Source organism: Salmo salar, chromosome 19, assembly GCF_965601325.2.
Source record: "Salmo salar chromosome 19, fSalSal1, whole genome shotgun sequence".
NCBI classification, from domain to species: Eukaryota; Metazoa; Chordata; class Actinopteri; order Salmoniformes; family Salmonidae; genus Salmo; species Salmo salar.
Genome location: NC_138309.1, coordinates 56383759 through 56408917, shown reverse-complemented (window position 1 = coordinate 56408917; position 25159 = coordinate 56383759). Strand labels below are relative to the sequence as shown.

The 25159-nt window shown below is 42.5% G+C and overlaps 3 protein-coding genes across 5 annotated transcripts; 1 reads left to right on the top strand and 2 right to left on the bottom strand.

Moving 5' to 3' along the window:
• The first annotated feature begins 767 nt into the window (after positions 1-767).
• Positions 768-14542, top strand: LOC106579029 (delta-1-pyrroline-5-carboxylate synthase). 3 transcript variants are annotated; one of them, XM_014158459.3, is made up of 18 exons: positions 768-890; positions 1081-1215; positions 2911-3062; positions 3233-3382; positions 3550-3654; positions 3760-3912; positions 4520-4610; positions 5134-5258; positions 6179-6323; positions 7126-7199; positions 7513-7612; positions 7857-8077; positions 9775-9912; positions 10249-10444; positions 10935-11056; positions 12121-12307; positions 12983-13078; positions 13166-14542. In XM_014158459.3, the coding sequence occupies exons 1-18, from the start codon at positions 872-874 to the stop codon at positions 13369-13371; spliced, it is 2415 nt and encodes an 804-aa protein (XP_014013934.1). In that variant the 5' UTR covers positions 768-871; the 3' UTR covers positions 13372-14542. The 3 variants fall into 3 exon arrangements, with proteins under 3 accessions (XP_014013934.1, XP_014013933.1, XP_014013935.1); XM_014158458.3 differs by having other exon boundaries at positions 3760-3918; XM_014158460.3 differs by having other exon boundaries at positions 773-882; positions 3760-3918.
• Positions 14543-16145: 1603 nt separating this feature from the next.
• LOC106579031 (gamma-crystallin M2) lies at positions 16146-21458 on the bottom strand. Its single transcript, XM_014158461.3, has 3 exons — positions 21328-21458; positions 17100-17342; positions 16146-16769 (listed from the first exon to the last, which is right to left on the bottom strand). The coding sequence occupies exons 1-3, from the start codon at positions 21334-21336 to the stop codon at positions 16494-16496; spliced, it is 528 nt and encodes a 175-aa protein (XP_014013936.1). The 5' UTR covers positions 21337-21458; the 3' UTR covers positions 16146-16493.
• A 1022-nt stretch (positions 21459-22480) lies between these two features.
• Positions 22481-24406, bottom strand: crygmxl2 (crystallin, gamma MX, like 2). The gene is made up of 3 exons (XM_014158478.3): positions 24298-24406; positions 23239-23481; positions 22481-22807 (listed from the first exon to the last, which is right to left on the bottom strand). Exons 1-3 carry the CDS (start codon positions 24304-24306, stop codon positions 22532-22534), a joined length of 528 nt encoding a protein of 175 aa, XP_014013953.1. The 5' UTR covers positions 24307-24406; the 3' UTR covers positions 22481-22531.
• Between the last annotated feature and the right edge of the window lie 753 nt (positions 24407-25159).

The window sequence follows — 25159 nt, the reverse complement described above, 5'->3', positions numbered from 1 at the left end:
CATAAAGATTGCAAACTTCCTAACATAACTAAGTGGTTGTTGGACACACACACTAAAGATAAACAATCTGTATTTAGCATCAAGTCTACAATATTGTTAGTTTACCTATGATTCATTTTTAATGTATGTATTGAAAATAAAATGTAATGAAAAGCACTATACAAAGTAAATGTATTATTTATTATGGTCTGACATGTCTGCAGGAATGTTGCAATTTTGTAATGTGTTTTGTTTGGTAAGTATGAACTCACATTTGTGGTGCCACTAAATAAACAATGAATATTTAAATCAATATTGTCAATATTGTTATTATTATTAAAATATTTTTCATAATGGAGGGAGGGTGGACAGGGAGTTAACAAATTGAACCCCAAAAGGTTCTTCGAGGATCCATTGTAAGGGGTTCTTCAAAGAACGTATAGGGGTTCCCACAAAAGTTTCTTCGAATAACCTTTTTCAAGGGTTCTTCGAATAACTTTTAGGGGTTCCCCCACAGTTTCAATTTGAAGAACCCCTAAAGGATACTCCAGGAACCTTAACTTTTTAGAGTGTAGTAGAACCCCCTCACTGCTTAAACTTTCAGAGGTTCAACTGTGCCTGTGTGAACACATTAGCAGCTTTTTTTTTATCAAGAAGGGGCACGTAATAAGTGATCCTGCAAGGAGCAGGGACAGTTTCATCAGCTACCCCATATAAACACATGAGGGGGAGGAGTTTCTGTGATTTAGGCCGGCTTCGACTCTGCCATTGGTTGAGGGCAGGTCTTGTTCATACTGTCTGGAATGTTGAATAAAAACGTTGGACGGTAACCCATTTCAAAGGAGATGGGCTTGATAGACGTGGCTGGATAACAGACATAAACAGGACTTGGATGCTAAGCAGGTATCACCGTGAGTTTTTCTTTCCTTTATCCAAATGCAGAAAGACTATGTCATTCAATAAAACGTGGAATACTAACTTCTGTGACTTTTTTGAAGTGTTTAGCTGTGATGTGAATTCTGCAAGTTCAAGAAATGAAAAGAGAGACAGAACATTGAAGATTTGACAGTGATTTAATGTATCTCTCTCTCTCCTCTCTAGCTGTTGTAGTGTCTGAAAGTGCGGGTCAGTTGACCATGCTGCTACAGAGGCTGTCTCTTTGTGCCGGGCTCCCCCTGAGCCCCAGGACTCAACGTACCACCATCTTCCCTCGTCTAGCCAAAGCACTGACACAAGGCAAGTGGGAGTGGCAAACATATGCATACATTCACATACCCGCACACATAATATAGGCCTACGTGCACCAGTAATTGAAGAGATGTATAGATGTCTATGTAGGATAAATGTTGAAAATAATAGGCTATTATTCCAGTGATTATAATTTCAATGATTTCAGTAGCTTGAGTTTTTACTAATAACATGATCATTTCCCCAAGCAAGAAGGATAGCCTAGTTCCCTAAATGTATCAAGTCCCGATCATTCAGTGATATCATCTTGCATACTTTGCATACTTGTGTATAAGTGTTTATCCTCCTGGGCCACTCTTAACATGGGATTGATAGCTTTAAGATAATGGAGGCCTGTCCCTTTCTGTCCATCTCAATCTATCTCTCTGATTCTGTTATTACCCCTCACCCCTGCACCCCAGTCTTTTTCTTTTTCCATCTCTGTTTCTATCTCCCTCTCTCCCTATCTCTCTCATGCGATTGGCTGCTCTTTAGTGGAGAGATGTGTGCAGTCAGCTCTGGCTTTGGCGGTTGCCATGCTGATGTGGCAGTTTGCACCCTGTCATTTTCCATCTCCATGGATACCAGGGAATTTAGGAGGGGGGAAAAGGGGGTTCCTGGCTGCTCTGTTAGCCTAACACTTTATATAATCAGTGATGGACCAAAACAGAACCCAGCACACACACTGGTAGGAGATGTACTGTTGTGTGCTTGTTAGGCACAGTGTTTATGAACATTGTCTCAAGCTAACATGGTGTGTGTGCACAGCACAATGTATGCATATGTAAAATGTGCGGAAAGCTGATCTGTTATCTTATATCTTTCTCCATTTAGGCCCTGCTTTAATTAATATGTCATCCAAGTAAGGGAGGGAGGCAATATACATGTATAAAGCATTTGAACAGGGCTTCCGACTAGAGCTGGGACGATAAACCAGAAATGATCGACAACGACCATACCAATCATTTATCGTAGGCATTTTGCTGATGTCGTTCATTGCGATAAGTAGCCTATACTAGAGAAATGTGAAGTTTGAAAATGTAATACGTTTGCTGCATGATTGTTGATGGGATAATTGATGGCTACAACTATCAAACTAGTAGTAGTAGATTAAAGGTGTCACGACTTCCGCCGAAGTCCGTCCCTCTCCTTGTTCGGGCGGCCAAAGTCACCGGTCTTCTAGCCATCACCGCTCCACCTTTCATTTTCCATTTGTTTTGTCTTGTTTTCCCGCACACCTGGTTCACATTCCCTCATCAGACTAAATGTTTATTACCCTCTGTTTCCCCCATGTCTGTGTGGCGAATTGTTCTTTGTGTAGGGTGTTACGCTACAGGCTGGCTTGCGCTAGGTTGTTTCAAACCTAGGTTTGTTTGTTTTGTTTAATCCGGTTCATGTTACCGTGGTTGTGCTTTGTGCTGCCTCGCCTGTGCCTTTGGGCCAGGGTGTATATTAAAGTTCTCCTGTTATCACCCATCTCTGCTCTCCTGCGCCTGACTTCCCGGCAACCAGTCACTCACCCCGTTACAAAAAGATAATCAGAAAAACAACTGTGGTGCACATTCATGTTATAAATCCATCGTTCTATTTATTGTTAGCGGATCAATTCAGGTAATTTAGCGCGATATAGATTTTTGTCCATATCTCCCGGCTCCACTTCAGACTGACACTATAAAGCACCAAAACGTGTATTCTTTCTCACAGTGTCCCTGGCGCGTGCCAACAGTAACTCCTTCGCCCACCGCGGGGAGCTCCGCAAGGCTAAGAGGATTGTGGTCAAGCTGGGCAGCGCCGTGGTCACCCGGGGCGATGAGTGCGGCCTGGCGCTGGGCAGGCTGGCCTCTGTAGTAGAGCAGGTGAGGAAGGTCTTAAGGCTGACGGGATAACAAGACCTCCACACTAGATGTCTTGAAGCTTGTGTTTTAACAACTGTCTGCTTATTGTAGTTTATTCATTGTTGCAAGAACACTTAAAAGGCTTTAGATGTGGCTCACTGAGGTAGAAAGTTGTTTGTGTTGTGTTGCAGGTGGCCATGCTACAGAACCAGGGGAGAGAGATGATGATCGTCACCAGCGGGGCGGTGGCCTTCGGCAAGCAGAGACTGAGGCATGAGATCCTGCTGTCGCAGAGTGTCAGACAGGCCCTGCACTCTGGACAGAACCAGCTCAAAGACATGGTGAGACAACAGTCCAGTTCTTATAGAACCTTACCAGCTCAAAGACATGATGAGTCCAGGTCTTATACAACCTGCAAAAAAAATATGGTGAAATCACTTATTATAAAATCAACTCAAAACATTCCTCCCTCTCTCAATCTTTCTCTCTCTCTCTCTGTCCGTTTCAGTCAGTACCAGTTCTGGAGGCGCGGGCCTGTGCGGCAGCCGGACAGAGTGGTCTGATGGCCCTGTATGAGGCCATGTTCGCCCAGTACAGCACATGCACTGCACAGGTACCTACGCTATCTCTATGTATTTGAATTCATACTGTGTTACCCAGCACAATTACCACTCAATAAAGTTTTATCGAAACAGGATTTGCTGTGATGTAATCCCAGGTCCTGGTCACCAACCTGGACTTCCATGACGACCAGAAGCGGCGGAACCTGAACAGCACGCTGCAGGAGCTGCTCCGCATGAACATCGTACCCATTATCAACACCAACGACGCCGTGGTACCCCCGCCCGAGCCCAACAGCGACCTCCAGGGGGTAAACGTGGGTAAAGGGCACAGGGGGGACCGGAGGGGGAAGGACAGGGGCGAGAGGTGTGTATAGCAGAGTAGTGTTAGCTGCTAGCATACTAGCATACTAGCATACAGCTATTATGTTTCACCGCCTCGCCTCGCTCTACCCGCCCTCTACCCCTCCTTTCCCCCCAAAATATGTGCATGCAGGGAGGGCTAGAGGAGATGGGAGGGGTGCATGCATCGCTTTAGTTCTTTTATGGATGGTGGCGGACTGGGCCTAGAAGTGTGGCTGTCTGGGGCTGACTCATGGAGGTAGAAGCACACTTCTATACTCTTTTCTCAAGCCCAGGCGGAACTAACAAGTTCTCCTGCTGTTGAAAACGCACTACTACTAGTAATAAACGACTAAACATTGTAGTATCAGTGGCTTTGCTAACCCACACAGTAGACAAGCTAATATCAACGATAGCTTATCATGAAATGCTTCGATTTCAATTATGTATTTTCTTATACATTGTCCTGAATTTCAACTGATAAGAAACATCAGTAACAGTCTGGTCATTGACCCTTGACCTCATAAATGTCTATCTCTTGCTGTGAGACTAACTCATTTTTTTCCTCCCCTGCAGGTCATCAGTATAAAGGACAATGACAGCCTGGCGGCACGCCTGGCCGTGGAGATGAAGGCAGACCTGCTCATCGCTCTCTCTGACGTAGAAGGTACGCTGCTAACACAACACATTTTATTTAACTAGGCAAGTCGGTTATGAACAAATTCTTATTTACAACGACAGACTAGGAACTGCCTTGTTCAGGGGCAGAACAACATATTTGACCATATCAGCTCAGGGATTCAATCTTGCAACCTTTTGGCTACTGGCCCAACGCTCTAACCACTAGGCTACCTGCCTTTAGGCAGCACACCAGCTGCCAGCGCTCTGGGTCAAAACCACACACGCTCATTTAGGAGCATTCATGTAAGAGGGAGAACTACAGGTCTTTTGGGTTGTGTTTATCAGGCACCGAATGGAAGAAAACAGACAGAAACAGGAAGTGACAACTTGGACTTGTACAATAGGAAACACACATTTTCCATTGCAAAACGTTTTAAAACGTTTTCCATTGCGTGCCCGAATAAACAAAACCCTGGTTGTATTTGGAAGTATCACTGATGGATTGGACTGGAAGGTAATCTTTGCAAGTAAACAATCATGTAACCATAAAAACCTCCGATCTCTCGTAGGACTGTACGACAGCCCTCCTGGAACGGATGACGCCAAACTCATTGACATCTTCTACCCTGGTGACCAGCTGTCGATCACCTACGGCACAAAATCCAGGGTGGGGATAGGAGGCATGGAGGCCAAGGTATGTACACAGATGTCATTGTTTACATTTAGTCTAGTTATTCTCAAAATGATGAAAATAATGGGCCATTTTAGTCAACTAAATACCCTTTTCATTTTAGTCACATCATATTTGTATTGCTTCATTAACCTATAGTAAACATAAATCACTGAATTCCATGTGCGCAAACATACGTAGCCTTATAAATAAAGGAAACACCAACATAAAGTGTCTTAATAGGGCGTTAGGCCACCACGAGCCGCCAGAACAACTTCAAGCACCTTAGCATAGATTCTACAAGTTTCTGGAACTCCATTGGAGTTCCAGAAATTCCATAGTTTTGTGTTTTGTTGATGGTGGTGGAAAACACTGCCTCAGGTGCTGCTCCAGAATCTTCCACAAGTGTTCAACTGGGTCTGGTGACTTAGACGGTCATGACATATGGTTTACATCGTTTTCATGCTCATCAACCCATTCAGTGACCCCTCATGCCCTGTGGATGGGGGCATTGTCATCCTGTGGGGGCATAGCCATGGTAGCCAAAATAGTGGCTTGCCCAGCATTTTGATACATGACTCTAAGCATGATGGGATGTCAATTGCTTAATTAACCCAGGATTCACACCTTTGTGGAAGCACCTGTTTTCAATATACTTTGTATCCATCATTTACTAAAGTGTTACCATTATTTTTGCAGTTACCTGAAGATTAGAATAGGAAAGTGTGTCGATCAAAACATGTAAGAGTGGAGGACTACAGAGTGTCTAGGTCTACATGTCTATAATAAGGTTTTAAGAAAGTCTTCTGAACTCAATGTGTGTCGGACTGAGATTTGGCTTCAACCCACTGTTAAGCAAGTCTTTACATTGGGGGCCAAATCTTTACTTGAGAAACAAGTGGGGAATAGAAAGTTGTCTAAGTGTTCCCCCCCTCTACCTCCAGGTAAAGGCTGCCCTGTGGGCCCTACAGGGGGGCACGTCGGTAGTCATTGCCAACGGCACCCACCCCAAGGTGACGGGTCACGTCATCACTGACATCGTGGAGGGCAAGAAAGTGGGCACCTTCTTCTCCGAGGTCAAACCTGCCGGTGAGTTCACCCCGGGTCATCTCTGTGTGACAGACACTGACGATGAAGGTTATTAGATTGATGATGATCACCATGACAACAATGAGCATAAGGATAATGGTGATAATTATGGTGAGGATCACAATGATGAGTATTGTGGTTCTTATAATGAAGAAGATGTTTGTAATTCTAAATGATGATGAAAATTATGGTCACCGTAGCCTCATCGAGAACCAGGCTTCCCTAATCGGGAAAGCCTGGTGAAGTCTATGGCAGAAAGTAGCTACAAAGGGGTGGAAACCAGTGATGCCTCGGAACACGTCAAACCAATGAAATGCCTTGCTTGAGTGGAGCTCAAAAGTGTGTGAAGATGGCTGGGAAATCGCAGATTAAAACCCCATCGAAATATGTTGATATATGCCGTGTTTGTGGTGGCTTTTAATTTCAATAAATGGCAGACAGTCGGCCACACTTGATACTCTAAACATTTACCATATCCTGTGGGTAGACATGGGATAATGTCTGTTGAGTGATCAAGCAGAAGAGTTGCATTGCCTTCATCGACTCGGAAAACAGTGACGAACCTAACACACGTGCTGCCCTTCTATGGGCATGTGCGGGGAGGGTTCTTGAAATGTAACATCCAATAAAAATGTAGCCGCTCCTCTGGAATCCAGCCGACCGTTCTAGTCGTTTCGGCTAGCACGACATTATCCAGACTATGGCTACACGTGACTATGGTTACGATGATGCATGCGGATGTTGGTCCCTTTTGTTGTTGGTTTGTGTTGCCTGTGCTCATCACTGTAGTGTCTATCTCCAGGCCCCACCGTGGAGCAGCAGACTGAGATGGCCCGGAACTCCGGCAGGACCCTGGCAGCCCTTCACCCAGACCAGGTCACAGTTCTACAGTATACAGTCAGACCCTCATACCCAGTTGTACAGTATACAGTCAGACCCTCATACACAGTTCTACAGTATACAGTCAGACCCTCATACACAGTTCTACAGTATACAGTCAGACCCTCATACACAGTTCTACAGTACACAGTCAGACCCTCATACACAGTTCTACAGTATACAGTCAGACCCTCATACACAGTTCTACAGTATACAGTCAGACCCTCATACACAGTTCTACAGTATACAGTATACCTGATTCTATTCTTACTGCGGTTTGTTTAATCTTATTGAATTGTCTCCACCCCAGAGAGGTGAGATCATCTGTCACCTGGCAGACCTGCTGGTTGAGAAGAAGGAGGAGATCCTTGCTGCTAACAAGATGGACATGGACCTAGCAGTCAGTGCAGGTAACTATTCCTATCTTGTCTATCTCTATGAATGGGTTCATGGTATTTGTCAAACCAGCTCATACTTGTAGGGTCATTTACTTGTCAACATCCCATTGTGTAACTATGTGAGGATGTGGATCATTTGAGGGTGTGGTTGCATTTAAACGTTCTGTATATACGAGCTGCGCTAACTGAGTGGTCAAAGTGATCGTCCGGTGTTTTCTACTGTATTGGATTCTTTGTGTTCTCCATCCCCTATCAGGTCAGTTGTCGTCAGCCTTGCTGAACCGTCTGAGCCTGTCCCCGGCCAAGCTGAATAGCCTGGCTATAGGCCTGAGACAGATAGCCGTGGCCTCTCAGGACAGCGTGGGCAGAGTGCTGCGTAGGACCAGAGTAGCCCACAACTTAGAGCTGGAGCAGATCACTGTGCCCATAGGAGTACTGTTGGTCATCTTCGAGGCCCGCCCCGACTGCTTGCCACAGGTCATTTGTGTGTGTTTCTGTGTGTTTGGGCTTGTCTGTGTGTGAGAGAGAGTTTGGGGTTCTGTTTGTGCACTGCTAATCATTTTTTGGTAAGATGGGGTGTTCGTGCTGGGGGTCAGGCTATATGTACAGTACCAGTCAAAGTTTGGACACACCTACTCATTCAAGGGTTTTTCTTTATTTTTACTATTTTCTACATTGTAGAATAATAGTGAAGACATCCAAACTATGAAATAACACATATGGAATCATGTAGTAACCAAAAAAGTGTAAAACAAATCAAAATATATTTTAGATTCTTCGAAGTAGCCACCCTTTGCCTTGACGACAGCTTTGCACACTCTTGGCATTCTCTCAACCAGCTTCACCTGAAATTCTTTTCCAACAGTCTTGAAGGAGTTCCCACATATGATGAGCACTCGTTGGCTGCTTTTCCTTCACTCTGCAGTAAAACTCATCCCAAACCATCTCAATTGGGTTGAGGTCAGGTGATTGTGGAGGCTAGGTCATCTGATGCAGCACTCCATCCCTCTCCTTCTTGGTCAAATAGCCCTTACACAGCCTGGAGGTGTGTTGGGTTATTGCCATGTTGAAAAACAAATGATAGTCCCACTACGCGCAAACCAGATTGGGTGGCGTATCGCTGCAGAATGCTGTGGTAGTCATGCTGGTCACCATCACACCTCCTCCATGTTTCACGGTGGGAACCACACATGCGGAGATCATCTGTTCACCTACTCTGTGTCTCATAAAGACACGGTGGTTGGAGGAACCAAAAATATCAAATTTGGACTCATCAGACCAAAGGACAGATTTCCACCGGTCTAATGTCCATTGCTCGTGTTTCTTGGCCCAAGCAAGTCTCTTCTTATTATTGGTGTCCGTTAGTAGTGGTTTCTTTGCAGCAATTCGACCATGAAGGCCTGATTCACGCAGTCTCCTCTGAACAGTTGATGTTGAGATGTGTCTGTTTCTTGAACTCCTTGAAGCATTTATTTGGGCTGCAATTTCTGAGGCTGGTAATCAAATGAATTTATCGTCTGCAGCAGAGGTAACTCTGGGACTTCCTTTCCTGTGGTGGTCCTCATGAGAGCCAGTTTCATCATAGCGCTTGATAGTTTTTGCGACTGCACTTGAAGAAACGTTTATAGTTCTTGATATTTTCCAGATTGACTGATCTTCATGTCTTAAAGTAATGATGGACTGTCGTTTCACATTGCTTATTTGAGCTGTTCTTGCCATTATATGGACTTGGTCTTTTACCAGATAGGGCTATCTTCTGTATACCAACCCTACCTTGTCACAAAACAACTGATTGGCTCAAATGCATTAAGAAGGAAAGAAATTCCACAAATTAACTTTTAACAAGGCACACCTGTTAATTGAAATGTATTCCAGGTGACTACGTCATGAAGCTGGTTGAGAGAATGCCAAGCGTGTGCAAAGCTGTCAACAAGGCAAAGGGTGGCTACTTTGAAGAATCTCAAATATAGAATAAATTTGGATTTGTTTAACACTTTTTTGGTTACTACATGATTCCATATGTGTTATTCCATAGTTTTGATGTCTTCGCTGTTATTCTACAATGTAGAAAATAGTACAATAAAGAAAAACTCTTGAATGAGTAGGTGTGTCCAAACTTTTGACTGTTACTGTAATTCTGTGGCTAAAAGGCTATTGCTCTCATTTGCGTGTAGGTATCAGCTCTAGCCATAGCCAGCGGCAATGCTCTGCTGGCGAAGGGGGGCAAGGAAGCAGCCAACACCAACCGCATCTTACATGAGCTGACCCAGGAAGCACTGGATATCCACTGGGTCAAGGAGGCTGTACAGCTGGTAAGTCTCAGCTGGAAAAACATCCCATTTAAGAAAAACAGCATGGAAGTTATTTAAATAACATTATTAATGCTAAAATCGGAGTAATTCTGTGTTACTCTGCCGGTAGTAAATGCAGTCAGACACCATGCAAAAGCATCCTTTCATTCCTCATTTACTAAGGTGAGTGATTACAATGTAGCACAGTGAATTTCCCTTGTAGAAAAATACAAAATTAATCCTAAAATACTGTAGGGGTTTATTTTGAGTCCAGATATGACAATCTGTTGATAGTAATTGGAATGCATACACAATTTGTGTGTGTAACTGTGTGTACATATTCTATGTGTGTTCCAGGTGAGTACCCGTGAGGAGGTGGAGGACCTGTGTAGACTAGATGAGATGATAGACCTGATCATCCCGCGAGGCTCATCCCAGCTGGTCAGGAACATCCAGAGCGCAGCCAAGGGCATCCCAGTGCTGGGCCACAGTGAAGGCATCTGCCACGTCTACATCGACTCGGAGGCCGCCATCGACAAGGTCATCAAGATCGGTCAGTGGGACAACACACACAGACGCACATAGGCCAGATCTGGGTTCGAATACATGCTTATTTAATTATTTGTATTTTAAAAATGTATTTGCTGTGTATTTTAGTATTTTCAAATAAAGTAGCCGAATCAGCTACCTCTTTAAAGTATTTAAAAATACTATTTGAAACTGTTTCTGAGTATATTTCAAATATCCCTATGACGTAACAGACCTGGTTCAAATGAATGGGAGTATTTAAATATTTGTATTCGAAAATATACTTGTCTGTATTTTCAAATAAATGTCAATACTTTTCCAAATATTCAACTACCTGATGTATTTTCTAAGAAAACATATCTAAATACTTAATGTAATGTATTTGAAAGTAATTGAAATACCTTTTAACTGGTATTTGAACCCAGGTCTGACACAGACACGCCCACATAATTGAATGGCTGTTTTACTACCAATGAAGGAGAAGGAAGTGATTGATTGACATTTTCTCTCTCCAGTCAGAGACTCTAAATGTGACTATCCTGCGGCCTGCAATGCTATGGAAACACTGTTGGTTCACAGGGACATACTCAGGACTCCTCTGTTTGACCAGATCATAGACATGCTCCGCACCGAACAGGTAAGACCACACACACACAAACAAATACACAGGTACAGACACACTGACATAAAGTGATATTATCCTCCTTTTCTCCAACTAAAATACAGGTTGAAAACACTCAAAGGCTTGGTTAAATAAGATAATGATTAACTGACTGGTTGTTTGGTGATGTGGTTTGTTACGTTTTACTACAACTTATTATCAAATATTCCTTTTCTTTCCCTGGGTTTGGGGTGAGGTGGATGGGTTTACACTTGTTGATTAACCACATTAATCATGTCTCATTGTTGATGATTTATGCTTCTAAAACCAAATTCACAAAAATGAACACTAACAGCTTACTATGCAGTTAATGATAATCATAATAAGAAGACAGACTACCAAGTATCACTAAAACTTAGTTTGTGTTTCACAATAGCAGATCAATCTATGGCACTCTATGGAAACTTTGGTCATTTATACTTCAACTTTTAAAAAAATGATCTAATCAACAATGACATCATTTGGAATTATTTCTGCAGCTCTTCCAACTACTGTCTTTTTTTCACAACTGCCACCAGTTTGGTGTCAAAACTACCAGCAAAGACATATTGACATAGTAAAATAAATACAAGTGTGTAAAATATAAATAACATTCCATGCTGAAACCCTCATATTAAACACAAACGGTATTCACTAAGTTGATGGGTTATATTTAGAATAATGTTTAACAGCTATGTTATTCTATTTAAAGCATTATTATTTTTTTATTATTATATATTTTTTTACATTTTAGTCATTTAGCAGACGCTCTTATCCAGAGCGACTTACAGTAGTGAATGCATACATTATTTTATTAGTTTACATATTTTACATGTTAGGAAAATTCCATCAAATCCTTAAACGTTTCAAAAATTCCAGTAGTTTACTGTTAAACTTTGAAAGTTACCGGTAATATACCCTCCCTTTGTAACCCTAGATCCAAGCAAGTTGTCTGACTCAGCCAGTTTAGCAATCAGTCAATCCTAACTCCCCGATTGATTGATTAATTGACCATTCGTTTTATGTAATGATGACCCCCCTCCCATGTGTGACCCCTCTAGGTGAAGATTCACGCTGGCCCCAGGTTTGCCTCCTACCTGACCTTCAGCCCATCAGAGGTCAAGTCTCTGAGGACAGAGTACGGAGATCTGGAGTGCTGCATCGAGGTGGTGGACACTATGCAGGAAGCTATAGACCATATCCACAGATATGGCAGCTCCCACACCGACGTCATTGTTACTGAAAACGGTAGGGCTGTCTGTCTATGTAATTGTTGTTAGAAGTTTCTGTTTTTCCTCTTCTTTTTTTAATATATATATTTTTTATCCCGTTGACTAATCTGGGTGAGAGAGACCAAATCTCTCTTTCAAGAGAGACCTGTCCTTCAATCTCCCCACCACTTCTTTCTCAAAGTGATGACAGCACTTTTTGTCTCAGTGTACAACCTCCCTATGAGACTACTTTGAAGGGGACAGAACTGATTTGAATGTAGAACAGGTTTTGCTAAGGGAACAGTGTTATTAATTTATATTTAGTTGTATGATTTATTGTCATCTTAAATGTTAATGTACCCTCAAGTTTGACAATTCATTTTGATTGAGTACTTTACTAACAATATCCAATATAGGTTGGGTTATAGATGTTTTTTTCTTAGTTGGTTCCCTGCAGAGGACAGAAGTTGAGTTATAGATGTGTTTTTTTGTCAGTTCCCTGCAGACAGAGCATTTCTGCCTCAGTTCTACCATCTAGTGGCCACAGATTGTACAACACGTAGAACTACATTGAATTCTCCATTTTGTGTAATAGAAGAAATATACTGTATATAGCTGAATAGAGATGTTGATGTTTAATGATGATGACAGTGACAATGACGGTAGTTGACTATGAAGATGATGGTAGTTGTGATGATGATGATTCTTACAGAAGACACAGCAGAGCGGTTCCTGCAGCAGCTAGACAGTGCTTGTGTGTTCTGGAACGCCAGTTCGCGATTCGCAGATGGATACCGCTTCGGACTGGGTATGCATTCGTTATTATTTTTTTATCACCTCACTTACTGTTCAACCACCCTACTCACTCATTCATTCTCTTTCTCCCTCCCTCTAGGTGCTGAGGTGGGCATCAGTACAGCTCGTATCCATGCCCGGGGTCCCGTGGGCCTGGAGGGTCTCCTCACCACTAAGTGGGTCCTGAGAGGAGACGGCCACACCGCTGCAGACTTCTCTGAACAGGGCACCATGAAGTACCTCCACGAGAATTTGCCAGTCACACAGCCACAGCCCAGACAGATAGCTGCCCAGAGTGAGGACTGACAGAGGACCTCCAACTAGAGACACACCTAAACACACTAAACCCCTTCATGAGAGAAAAGATTCCCCCTGGTACCAAAGAAACAATCCCATTGTCTTATTCATTCGGTCTGGATCAGAGTTTACATTCATTGGATCAGAGTTTACATTAATTCTACATCAGCTCTCAGACGTTTTATTGCAGTGATTACCTCACTCAGTATTCAGTGAGTCAACTCATGATTGGTTACATTGACCCTGTTAGACTGTAGAAGGTCTCACATCATTGGTCTAGACATTAATTGGTCTAGATCTTATGCACAGTAGTGATGACTTTGGTAAATATGCTCTCCAGGACCCACACTTAAAGGGAATTTTTGCTTAAGCTAGTTTACATCTGTGTTATTATCTCTATCAAGAGGCTCCCCTCTTGGTTTTAGTTCCTATTGATTGGCCTGTTGTGCTGTGCTCTATCAGATGAGACCCTTACCCTCAAAGTATTGGTTTGGTCTCGCACAGGATACTCACATTACGTTTAGGGATATCAGAAGTGATATGAATGCACAACCAAACAGTGTTGATGCTAGGTTTAAAGCTCAACCTAAGTTAGGAAAGTTACTGATGTGTCATTTAAATCGGGCTTGAATTGTAGGTCCTCAAGGCCACAAATTGTATGAATTGCTATTAACATTAATACTGCATCGTTTGCAGTTCTACCAACACAATCCTTATTTATATGCAGTTAAATGACCAGTGATGAACCATTGGATAAACAATATTTAATAACCTTAAATGTGTTTTTATCATAGATATGGATGAATAAAACATTTATTGACCCAATCTGATTCATAAGCATTCAAGTTAGATTTGATTATATAAGAAAGCACATTTTTTATTTCCCTCTTTTCCTTAAAACTTTTTATGTCCTTTTGAATGCAAATGCTTTATTCTCCTGCTTTTGCTTTTTTCACACTGTCTATTTATGTCGACTTTACAGTGCCCAGAGCCTCTGTCAGATACAAGAGCTGCTTTCCGTCTCCTTCAGGGGACTACTGCCTTAAGATACAGTGCTGCTGTTACATTCCAGCTTATGAGCTTTATATCTGATGTCAAGCGACGCACACTACAGATCAGTTGTTTTTTTTTTGTAATTTTTAGACCATATTGTAGAATAAAAGTTTTTGTTGAATAACAATGGGATTTTCATTTTTCTTTAGTCCTTTGATTAGGAGATAAATAACTCAAGAATGCCAATGACTTTACATGTATGTTCGTCTCTGTCCTACTACCACTCTTTCTACTAACACAAATAACAAATTAGCACCAAAGAAAGAATACTGATCTGAAAACAGATGTCAAAAAAGGGACTTTTTAATGGTTCTCATCTGGGAATAAGACTTTTCCGTAAGTGGGGCATGGAAGATGGAAGACAATACTACAGAGGTTTAATTATCCAGCTATCAGAAATGAAAAGAAAGAGGGAGAGAACTGAGACTAATAATGGAATCACAGAGTAGGCTCTTCTGTGGTTCTTCTACTCTCAGCTAAAGAATTCATCCTCCAAAACGCACTACTTACCCTTCAATCAGCCCTCCATCACAAGTCCAAAGGGTTCATTGATGAAGAATAAATGAAGACAAGACAGGATCTTGTCAGATCTCACTGTTTTGGTACTTCTATGGAAGGAGCTTGATATTTGTAATGGAATGTATTGTATTAATGACTTGCAGAGGTAGAGAGTCTGATACATGGATATTTTTCTGTTCTAGAATAGTCTATTGATGAGGGACCATGCAGCTTTATGCCGGCCTAGTAGGGCCTATAGTATACGTGTTCTTTGCATGTAGCGTGTACGGAGGTAAACATACCGAGACACACAAACATAACGTGCATGGTTGATACTAGATTTGAATCATGTCAGGACCCCCTGCATTAACTTCCATTTACGACAGACGCCAAACCCCCTGTGAATCTTTTGTCGAACGTTTCCCCGTTTAGGCAGAGCCAGATCCCATGTTTCACCCTGTTGGCGCACTGACGACCGTGGGGATTGGGGTCCACATATATCAGAGGACGCAGGGCATATCACTGGACTTTTACAGTCCTTTAATTGAACATTACTCAAGGCCAAAACTCATATTTCTTGTTTTGTTTGATCTAAAGAGACTCAAAAGTGTTCCCAGCTGAGCTTCAATTTTTTTAATCAATAATTCATTGTCAAAGTTATTTATTCATGTGTATCTTCACCAATTATGGGCGTCTAATTAACAATTTCAATAATTGATGTTTATTTCTGAAAGGGTTCCTTATCACACTGGCTGCTGAAAAATGCATGAGCAGGGAAGCAGACTTGGTTTAGTTTTTTTGTTCTGAGAGAGCTTGATGCTTGGGGCTAGTACCAGGACACTTTGACTCTTCCCCTTTGAGTTGGCGCTAGCCCTGTGATGTGGGTCTAATACGGGCTTCTTTCATGGACCCAAAGCCCCTGCTCGGCACCATGTGATCTCATAAAGACTCCTACATGCCCATTCTCAGATACCCTTTTTTTGTTCTTTAATTACCGGCTTCAAATAATAATGTTTCCGTGTTCATTTTGCTTTGTGTATCGGGGGATGATGATGATGTCACAACAGTCTGCAGAGTTGGACCTTGAGGTATATGCCTCTATGGCTATCCAACTCCATGGCTTCTGTTTAAAATGCCAAATAATGAACTTTAATAAAAGTATGCAAAACAAGACTGTTCCCGTCACCTATTTTGATAATGACAGTAGTTAATAAAAACAAATGGCTCCTTGGTTGACTTTTATCAACTTTTCATTTATTTTGGTTCCTATAGGACAGGGGGTTGGGGACTGGCAAAGCACATCATTTTGCTCTGTAACAACCAAAGCTAGAGAGACCATCACCGGTACCATACGAGCATCGCCTGAGCACCGAGTTCTACTTTCCCCAGTCTAAGCAAAGCAGCGAAGACCCAACACCAAATGGAACAAAACCCCCAATCACATTAATGTGATTTCAGGGTCAGATGACCACAGTAGATACACAACAGTCAAACAGTGCTAGCAATAGAGGGTAGGGCTTCAGTACAGAATTTAGAATTGGGCTGCATTAGGGGAGGAAGAGGGGGGTCTTGGTTGACCTTCAGGGGGTCTCGGTGACACGTCTCAGGGAGCCGATGGTGGGGCTGGAGCTTCCCCACTCGTTGTGCCTCCTATACTCGCCAGGGCGAAGGAAGTACTGACGACCCCTGTAGTGGGGGTGCTCATGGAGGATCCAATAACCCTCCATGACGTTGGCAGAGGAGATGTCCCGGCTGTGGAAGCTCTCGTGCAGGTCGGGGCAGTCCTCCATCATCTCCATGTTCTGACCCCTGAAGTCAGAGCGCTCGTAGATCTTCATCCTGTAGTTTCCTCGATACTGGGAAAGAAGAAGACAGACAAAATGGACAATGGATATATTAAATGATACACAGACAGTATATAAACGATAATGTAAGTGTACCATAATGAGAATGAAATATAACTTGAACCATGACATTTGTGAAGAAGAAATTGACTGTGTTAAAAAAAAAGGTGTTAGGTGGCATTTGTGAATCTATTTGTCATAGCCTCAGCCAAATGTCAGTAAGAATCTAGCCAAGTAATTACAATAAATGCTAAGAAAGAAAAAAACAGTAGGCACTGAGGCCCTCAGCTCAAGGGACTGAAAACAATGTGGGACTGAGGACACACGATGTGGTACACTCACAGGGGGCACCATACGGCAGGAGCGGATGCAGTCGTTGAAGCCAGCCCAGCGCTGGTAGTCGGGGTACTCGCCCTTGTTCAGCATGTACTGGTAGCCAGTGTAGTTGGGTTTCTCGTAGGCCACCCAACAGCCACTGTCCACCTTTATGGAGTTACAGCGGCTGAAGTGGTTGTGCATCTCAGCACAGTCGCTGCTGCACTCATAGTTGCGGCCCTGGAAGTTTTTGTCCTCGTAGAATATAATCTAGAAAAGAGAGATGGAAAGTTCAAATCAAAATGATACACACAATAAGCTAACGTAGCAGACGTAAAGAAACACCTGAGCAGAGTTTCCACATCCGGTTTCCAGCGGAAAAGGAAGCTAGGTTGAATTAACTGTATCCCTGAAAACCAGATGCATCCTGTTGTTGGCAACACCGCTAAGGTTGGGTGCACACATGATAACACAGATATTGAGGAAATGTTTTGGCTGTCTTCTGAAAAATGTAAATAACCTAGCACAGAATGAAAACAGAATTACATGTTCATTATCAGGAACTGCAATCCAATGTACACCATTTATGATGTGAAATTGAAATAGGCCAAGCCTACCTATAATATATACTTTTAGTACATGTTTCGAAGAAGAGAGTGTCATTGGACCAATAAGAAATTATCCACTGCTCATTTTCACATCCCAAAAACTGCACTGAGGTACATACACATCCTTTAGGGCAGTGGTTCCTAAACCTTTTATAGTCCCGTACCCCTTCAAACATTCAACCTCCAGCTGCGTACCCCCTCTAGCACCAGGGTCAGCGCACTCTGAAATGTTGTTTTTTTCCATCATTGTAAGCCTGCCACACACACACTATACGATACATTTATTAAACATAAGAATGAGTGTGAGTTTTTGTCACAACCCGGCTCGTGGGAAGTGACAAAGAGCTCTTATAGGACCAGGGCACAAATAATAATAATAATCAATAATTTTGCTCTTTATTTAGCCATCTTACGTATAAAACTTTATTTGTTGATCAAAAATTGTGAATAACTCACCACAGGTTAATGAGAAGGGTGTGCTTGAAAGGATGCACATAACTCTGCAATGTTGGGTTGTATTGGAGAGAGTCTCAGTCTTAAATCATTTTTCACACACAGTGTGTGCCTGTATTTAGTTTTCATGCTAGTGAGGGCCGAGAATCCACTCTCACATAGGTACGTGGTTGCAAAGGGCATCAGTGTCTTAACAGCGCGATTTGCCAAGGCAGGATACTCTGAGCGCAGCCTAATCCAGAAACCTGGCAGTGGCTTCTGATTTAATTACATTTTCACAAAACCGCTTGTTGCAATTTCGATGAGGCTCTCTTGTTCAGATATCGGTAAGTGGACTGGAGGCAGGGCATGAAAGGGATAACGAATCCAGTTGTTTGTGTCGTTCATTTCGGGAAAGTACCTGCGTGATTGCGCACCCAACTCACTCAGGTGCTTCGCTATATCACATTTGACATTGTCCGGAAGCTTGAGTTCATTTGCACACAAAAAATCATACAATGATGGAAAGACCTGTGTGTTTTCCTTGTTAATGCAGACAGGGAAGAGCTCCAACTTCTTAATCATAGCCTCAATTTTGTCCCGCACATTGAATATAGTTGCGGAGAGTTCCTGTAATCCTAGATTCAGATCACTCAGGCGAACATCACCCAGATAGGCCAGCCGTGTGAGAAACTCATCATCATGCAAGTGGTCAGACAAGTGAAAATGGTCAGTAAAGAAAACTTTAAGCTTGTCTTTCAATTTTAAAAAACGTGTCAATACTTTGCCCCATGATAACCAGCGCACTTCTGTACGTTGTAAAATAGTTACACGGTCGCTGCCCATATCATTGCATAGTGCAGAAAATACGCAAGAGTTCAGGAGCCTTGCTTTAACAAAGTTAACCATTTTGACTGTAGTGTCCAAAACGTTTTTCAAGCTGTCAGGCATTCCCTTGGCAGCAAGAGCCTCTTGGTGGATGCTGCAGTGTACCCAAGTGGCGTCTGGAGCAACTGCTTGCACGCGTGTTACCACTCTACTATGTCACCCTGTCATGGCTATGTCACCCTGTCACCCTGTCATACAGATACCAACACATTTTGACCACCAAAGTCCATTTGATGTCACAAAAATTGTCCAGTACTTTAAAAATATCCTCTCCTGTTGTCCTGTTTCCAGTGGTTTGCAGAAGAGGATGTCTTCCTTAACAGACCCCCCATAAACATAACGGACATATACCAGTAGCTGTGCCAGACCCGCCATGTCTGCTGACTCATCCAACTGTAACGCATATAATTCACTGGCTTGTATGCGAAGCAGTAATTGTTTCAAAACACTCCTACCATGTCATTGATGCGTCAAGTGTTGTTTGATGAAGACATTGTCTGTATAGTTTTTTGGGCCTTTTCCCCCAGCATTGTCCCAGCCATATCTGCGGCAGCAGGAAGAATTAAGTCCTCCACAATAGTATGGGGCTTGTCTGTCCTAGCCACTCTGTAGCTCACCATATAAGACGCTTATAGCCCCTTGTTATTAATGGTATCTGTTGCTTACTACTCGAAAGTTGTCTTAATTCTCGCTCAAAAACTCCTGTGGCTTATTTTTCAAATTGGCATGTTTTGTTTCTAAATGTCTGCGCAAGAGTGAAGGTTTCAACGAGTTGTGAGATAGTACTTTTGCACATATAACACACTGTGGCTGAGGAAAGGCACTACTCCCAATATAAGTGAACCCCAAATCAATGTAGTTCTCATCATATTTGCGCCTCTTTGATGGTCCAACGTCCCTGTCTGTTTTTCGGTGCTTGGCTCTTCGGATGCATCAGATTCACATCTGTCAGTGTCCATTCTAGCTGGGTTAAAAACAAATGTAGAATTACTGATGCTAGCATTGGATGTACTCGTGGAAGCAGAACAACTTGTGTCGTCGACAGGTGCAAGTGTAGTACTGCTGGTAGTATTGTCTCTATGGATGCGGGCCTTACTTTTTTAAACCATTTATCAATTTTCGAGCAAACGGAATGAGCAGCAGCTACATTTGGCTACATACAGAACCGTTAATGGAATTCCCATGAGAAAGTAACAGTTAATGTGATTGAATGTTAATTATTTGACTAGGCTACCTGTATTTGACATTGTGTTGTTATTTTGCTGAACACTAGATGGTTAAATGTTATTTTTGGCAGTGAAACAAGGCTACTCAGGCGAGAAAAAAACCTCACCCAAATTATAGCCCCGTTGGAAAATATAAACGGACTGTTTGAAAATGTGAAGAATGTGAATCACATTTTTATTTGGCGTACCCCCGACGGCATTGCGCGTACCCTATTTTGGGAATACCTGCTTTAGGGCATGGGACAAAGGAATGTGTTGTATCGTTGGAAAAAACTGTGTTGTGTCAATTGTGAGTTTGCCCATGTTGCTGGGGATCAGAAGTGCCCGGTACGAGAGAGATAGATTGAGGTTGCCAGGGTCAGAGTAGAACAGAAGGTTTCGTATGCTGAGGCAGTGAAGAGGATGATGGGTCATGGATGAGTAGTAGGCCTAGGCCAATACAGAGTGAATTTGAGACAAAATATCTAAAGGATCGTATTATTAAACAGACTTTTCAAACATGAGTCTGTTGTAGACCCACTTCCTCTCTGCTTACCTCATGTTAAAATAATAGTTCTGCATGTGCGCCATATGTGGACAAAAAAGGAAAAACTTGTGGGGGACTTTTATTTAGTCTGTTTAATAAAACAATCCTTCAGGTCCCTCAAACTCAACTCGCGCTCGAAGCCAGTTCCACTGCATTTTTTAATTGTTCTCTAATCAGGGACTGATTTAGACCTGGGACACCAGGTGTGTCCAATTAATTATCAGGTAGAATATAAAACCAGCAGGCTCCAATGCCCCTGCTTTAGATAACAAATACACCCGTGTTGCTAAAATAACCTACCTTTGAGACTATGCTGCCCTCCTCTCCGTCCAGTCCATTCATACTTGCACATTAGCTTTGAGCCTTTAACACATTCTATTCACCATCTCCTAAAATCCCCCTCCAATATCATTAATGGCCAATCATTTCTAGGTAAATTGCAAGCTATTTAGTTATTTATAATAGTATCCAGCGAATCCAAATGTGAAAGATGTATCACGGTTTATCATAGAAAATTGTTAAATGAGCCTCTTTCCTGTATTTCCCCATGAAACGCATAGTGTGTTCACGCTTACCTTGCTCATTGTGACTGTGTTTAGTTCGGACCGGACCGGGGTAGTGAGCGGTACTGGACCTCTTTATAGACCCTGCAGGGATCAGGCCTTTGTAAATGTGACACAAAGCTTTGTCGTGTCAGCACAATGTGCTCTACAGGCTACAGAAAACTATAGGGCTGCCCACAGCAGCAGCTCTTTGTCTCTGTCAAAAGCTCTCTATCTCTATGGAAAATACTGTACAACGGCACTTTCCGAAGTCACACAATAAGAGTTGCAACCTCTGCCTTTATTGGCATTGAGGCTAACAATGTACAGACAGACTGCCAGAGAGAGAGAAAAATACTAAGCCATCCTTAACAGCTTTAGAATGAATTGAACTTGTTGCAATGAGTTTCTGATTTGCAGTTCATTCATTCAATCAGTTAGTTAATCAATAATATACTTAATGTTAAGGCTGTGACATACCAGTATAGCAATATTTTTTCCTTGGCAAAAATGAAAACAGGAAGCAGACCAAACTCTTTGGTCCTTTAAAAACCTGCTGTATGTAAAATATTGTGTGCTATAGTTTGGAAAATAGATAAATGTGACTCTAGATGACAGCATAATGATTTTTGTTTCCAACATTAGGGCTGTTTTACTGTTTTCCTTGCCACGAAACTAACGAGTATGGCGATATTGGTATCATCCCTGCCCTACTTAAAGGAAAACTCTACCCAAAAACTATCTTTTTGTATGTTTTCATTAGTCCATTGTTGATATACTCCCAAAAGATTTGCATGTCAGCAATCAAGTTTTCAAGATATATAACTTTCAAAATACAGAAATACAGCTGGATAAATCGTTGAGGGTGCAGCCAACTTTTAGTGTTGATTATGGTATAGTATACATACTGTACACAGCAATTCACCTGTCTAATAACCATACACTAATGCCCCCGGGCGCCGAATACGTGGATGCCGATTAAGGCAGCCCCCCACACCTCTAATTCAGAGGGGTTGGGTTAAATGCAGAAGACACATTTGAGTTGAAGCCATTCAGTTGTACAACTGACTAGGTATCCCCCCTTTCCCTTTCCCTTAATTGCTGAAACTTAATTACTTACACAAAAGCTTTGCTATTGTTTTGCCATTAATTTCAGATGGAATGAAAATCACACAGAGAAGTCACATTTAAAAACCAGCACGTTTAATCACTTTGTTACAGTCCAGATGTGAGAAGCTTACAGGCCACTCCTCATTCTCCTGAAGGAGCCCACCATGGGGTTGTGGCAGGCCCAGTCGCTGCAGGCCCTGTACTCCCCGGGGCGGAGGAAGTACTGACGACCCCTATAGTTGGGGTGCTCGTAGAACACCCAGTAGCCTTCCATGACGTTGGAGGAGAAGATGTCACGGTGGTGGAAACGCTCATACACGTTGGGGCAGTCGTCCATGAACTCCATCATGTGACCAGACATCTCAGGCCTGTTGTAGATTCTCATTCTGTAGGCTCCTCTGTACTGTTGGTAGAAGAGACAGAAAGGAGGGAATAAAGAGGGCAAGAAGTGATTAGGGGCGAAATGATCACAGAGGTCACAGTAGAGTTTTATACACTGGGCGATCTAAGAATTTCTACACGTCGATTAATACCAGAGACTTGCTTCCTTTAGAAATAGATCTTCAGTCAAATGAGGAGAAACATCTCAAAGCAGAAGTATAATACTGCCAAAAACACTGAGTGATGATGAATAGAATGAAAATGAAGAAGGTAAGTCTTTGGGGTGTGTTCCTATTCCTTTAAAAAATGACTGGATCTCCTTGTGGACTTTGATGCTTTGACTCCTCTCTGTATCTATAAATGACATCAAAAGGCTGGTGATTGACGCTGATTTCTAAAGTGCCGTTTGATGTGTGGCAGGAGTAACCCTATCCATCAGTTTGACTGACTTACGGGGGGGAACATCTGGCAGGAACGGATGCAGTTGTTGAAGCCCATCCAGTGGTGGTAGTCAGGGTACTCTCCCTTGTTCAGGATGTACTGGTAGCCATTGAAGTTGGGCTTCTCGTAGCCCACCCAGTGACCGCCGGTCACCCTGATAGAGTTACAGCAGTTGAAGTGTCTGAACGTGTCAGCACAGTCACTGTTGCACTCATAGTGTCGACCCTGGAAGTTGTGGCCTTCGTAAAAGATTATCTATGAAGAACAGAAATGTATAAAATAGTTTATGTAGAAAGTTATTTATACTGAGTCGGCGATGATGATAGTAAAATGACTTTTGACTGAAAGCCGGACTCATGGACGTAGTGTTGATCCTCAACAAGCTAGCTCCCTCACCAAGCTAGCTCCCTCAGCAAGCTAGCTCCCTCGACAAGCTAGCTCCCTCAGCAAGCTAGCTCCCTCAAGCTAGCTCCCTCAGCAAGCTAGCTCCCTCAGCAAGCTAGCTCCCTCAGCAAGCTAGCTCCCTCGACAAATGCTATTTGATTTGAAACTATGGCAAGCTTAAGAAGCATTGTGCCTAAGCCTATGTATGCTTGATTTGGTCTGTAAAGGGTCGCTGCACACCACAGATATCTCCCACAATCAACAGCCTGATCAACTCTAAGGAGATGTATAACGCTGCATGAGACAAATGGTGGTCACCCCAGATACTGACTGGTTTTCTGATCCACGCCCCTACTTTTTTTTTAGGTATCTGTGACCAACACATGCATATCTGTATTCCCAGTCATGTGAAATCCATAGATTAGGGCCTAATTTATTTACTTCAATTGACAGATTTTTCTTATATGAGCTGTAACTCAGTACAATTTTAGAAATTGTTGCATGTTGCGTTCATATTTTTGCTCAGCGTAGTTTTACAACTTAAGTCTTTGACATAGCTTCATAAATTGTATGCGTAGCTTACTTTGCCAAATAGCTTCCCTATACCTTAAGCCTAACAGTATTTGGTGATCTCCCTGATTACATCAGCAATTATCGAACAAGTAAGCTAAACCTGTTAGCTCATACCTTTCCCATGGTTGGAGGGCTTGATGTCTGCACCGTAGCCCTCAGCAGACTCTCAGGCCCTTTTTTATACTCTTCTACTGACAGTAAAATAGACCTGTGTCTACATTGTAGTATCTAGAAGTTACCTTTTTAGACGTCAGTGACCATTCCAATTGTCTCTTAAACCATAGGCTACTCTTTACCCGCAAGTGCTGGAGTTTACCTATACAAATACAAAACCTCCCCCTCCACCCCATATGCCTGCCTCATTCTGTTTTCTTTACACCGACCCTTTTTCAGCCATGACATGGTAATGCGCCCATTGAAACATCACACAAAAGGCCTTTAGGTGCTGTATGTAGTGTGAACAACCAAGCTTTTAACATTTGCAGGAGGTTAGACTGTTCGTGCACTCTCTAGTAAACGAAACAAAGCCATATATTCTACAAATACTTGGGGTTGATGTGAAAAAAAATGATTGAATGTTGATATGAAAAAGTTAGGAAAATGTTAAACGGATTATCATAGTTTATTTCAGTGTGAGTTCATGTTTTCACTCTCTCTGATCTCAGGTCACAGAATCGTGGTTGTGTTCCGTTCGTAGACCTGTGTGTGTGTAAGTGATTCTGATGTTATTGATTGAATCAAGCCCTTGTGTTGATGTAATCTAGAGTGATCTGGTCTCTTTTTGCTTCCATAGCCTGCAGACCTACTCTGATGTCATGTACAGACAACTGTGTGTGTGTGTGTGTGTGTGTGTGTGTGTGTGTGTGTGTGTGTGTGTGTGTGTGTGTGTGTGTGTGTGTGTGTGTGTGTGTGTGTGTGTGTGTGTGTGTGTGTGTGTGTGTGTGTGTGTGTGTGTGTGTGCAAAAGGAGGGCATAG

Coding starts and splice junctions, on each gene's coding strand:
- LOC106579029 (XM_014158458.3), top strand. Junction 3,919..4,519: donor GCGACCTCCAGGGGGTAAAC/GTGGGTAAAGGG, acceptor CCTCCCCTGCAG/GTCATCAGTATAAAGGACAA. Junction 12,308..12,982: donor CGTCATTGTTACTGAAAACG/GTAGGGCTGTCT, acceptor TGATTCTTACAG/AAGACACAGCAGAGCGGTTC.
- LOC106579031 (XM_014158461.3), bottom strand. Junction 16,770..17,099: donor CCTGCCGTATGGTGCCCCCT/GTGAGTGTACCA, acceptor CTTCTTTCCCAG/TATCGAGGAAACTACAGGAT.
- crygmxl2 (XM_014158478.3), bottom strand. Junction 22,808..23,238: donor CCTGCCAGATGTTCCCCCCC/GTAAGTCAGTCA, acceptor TTCTACCAACAG/TACAGAGGAGCCTACAGAAT.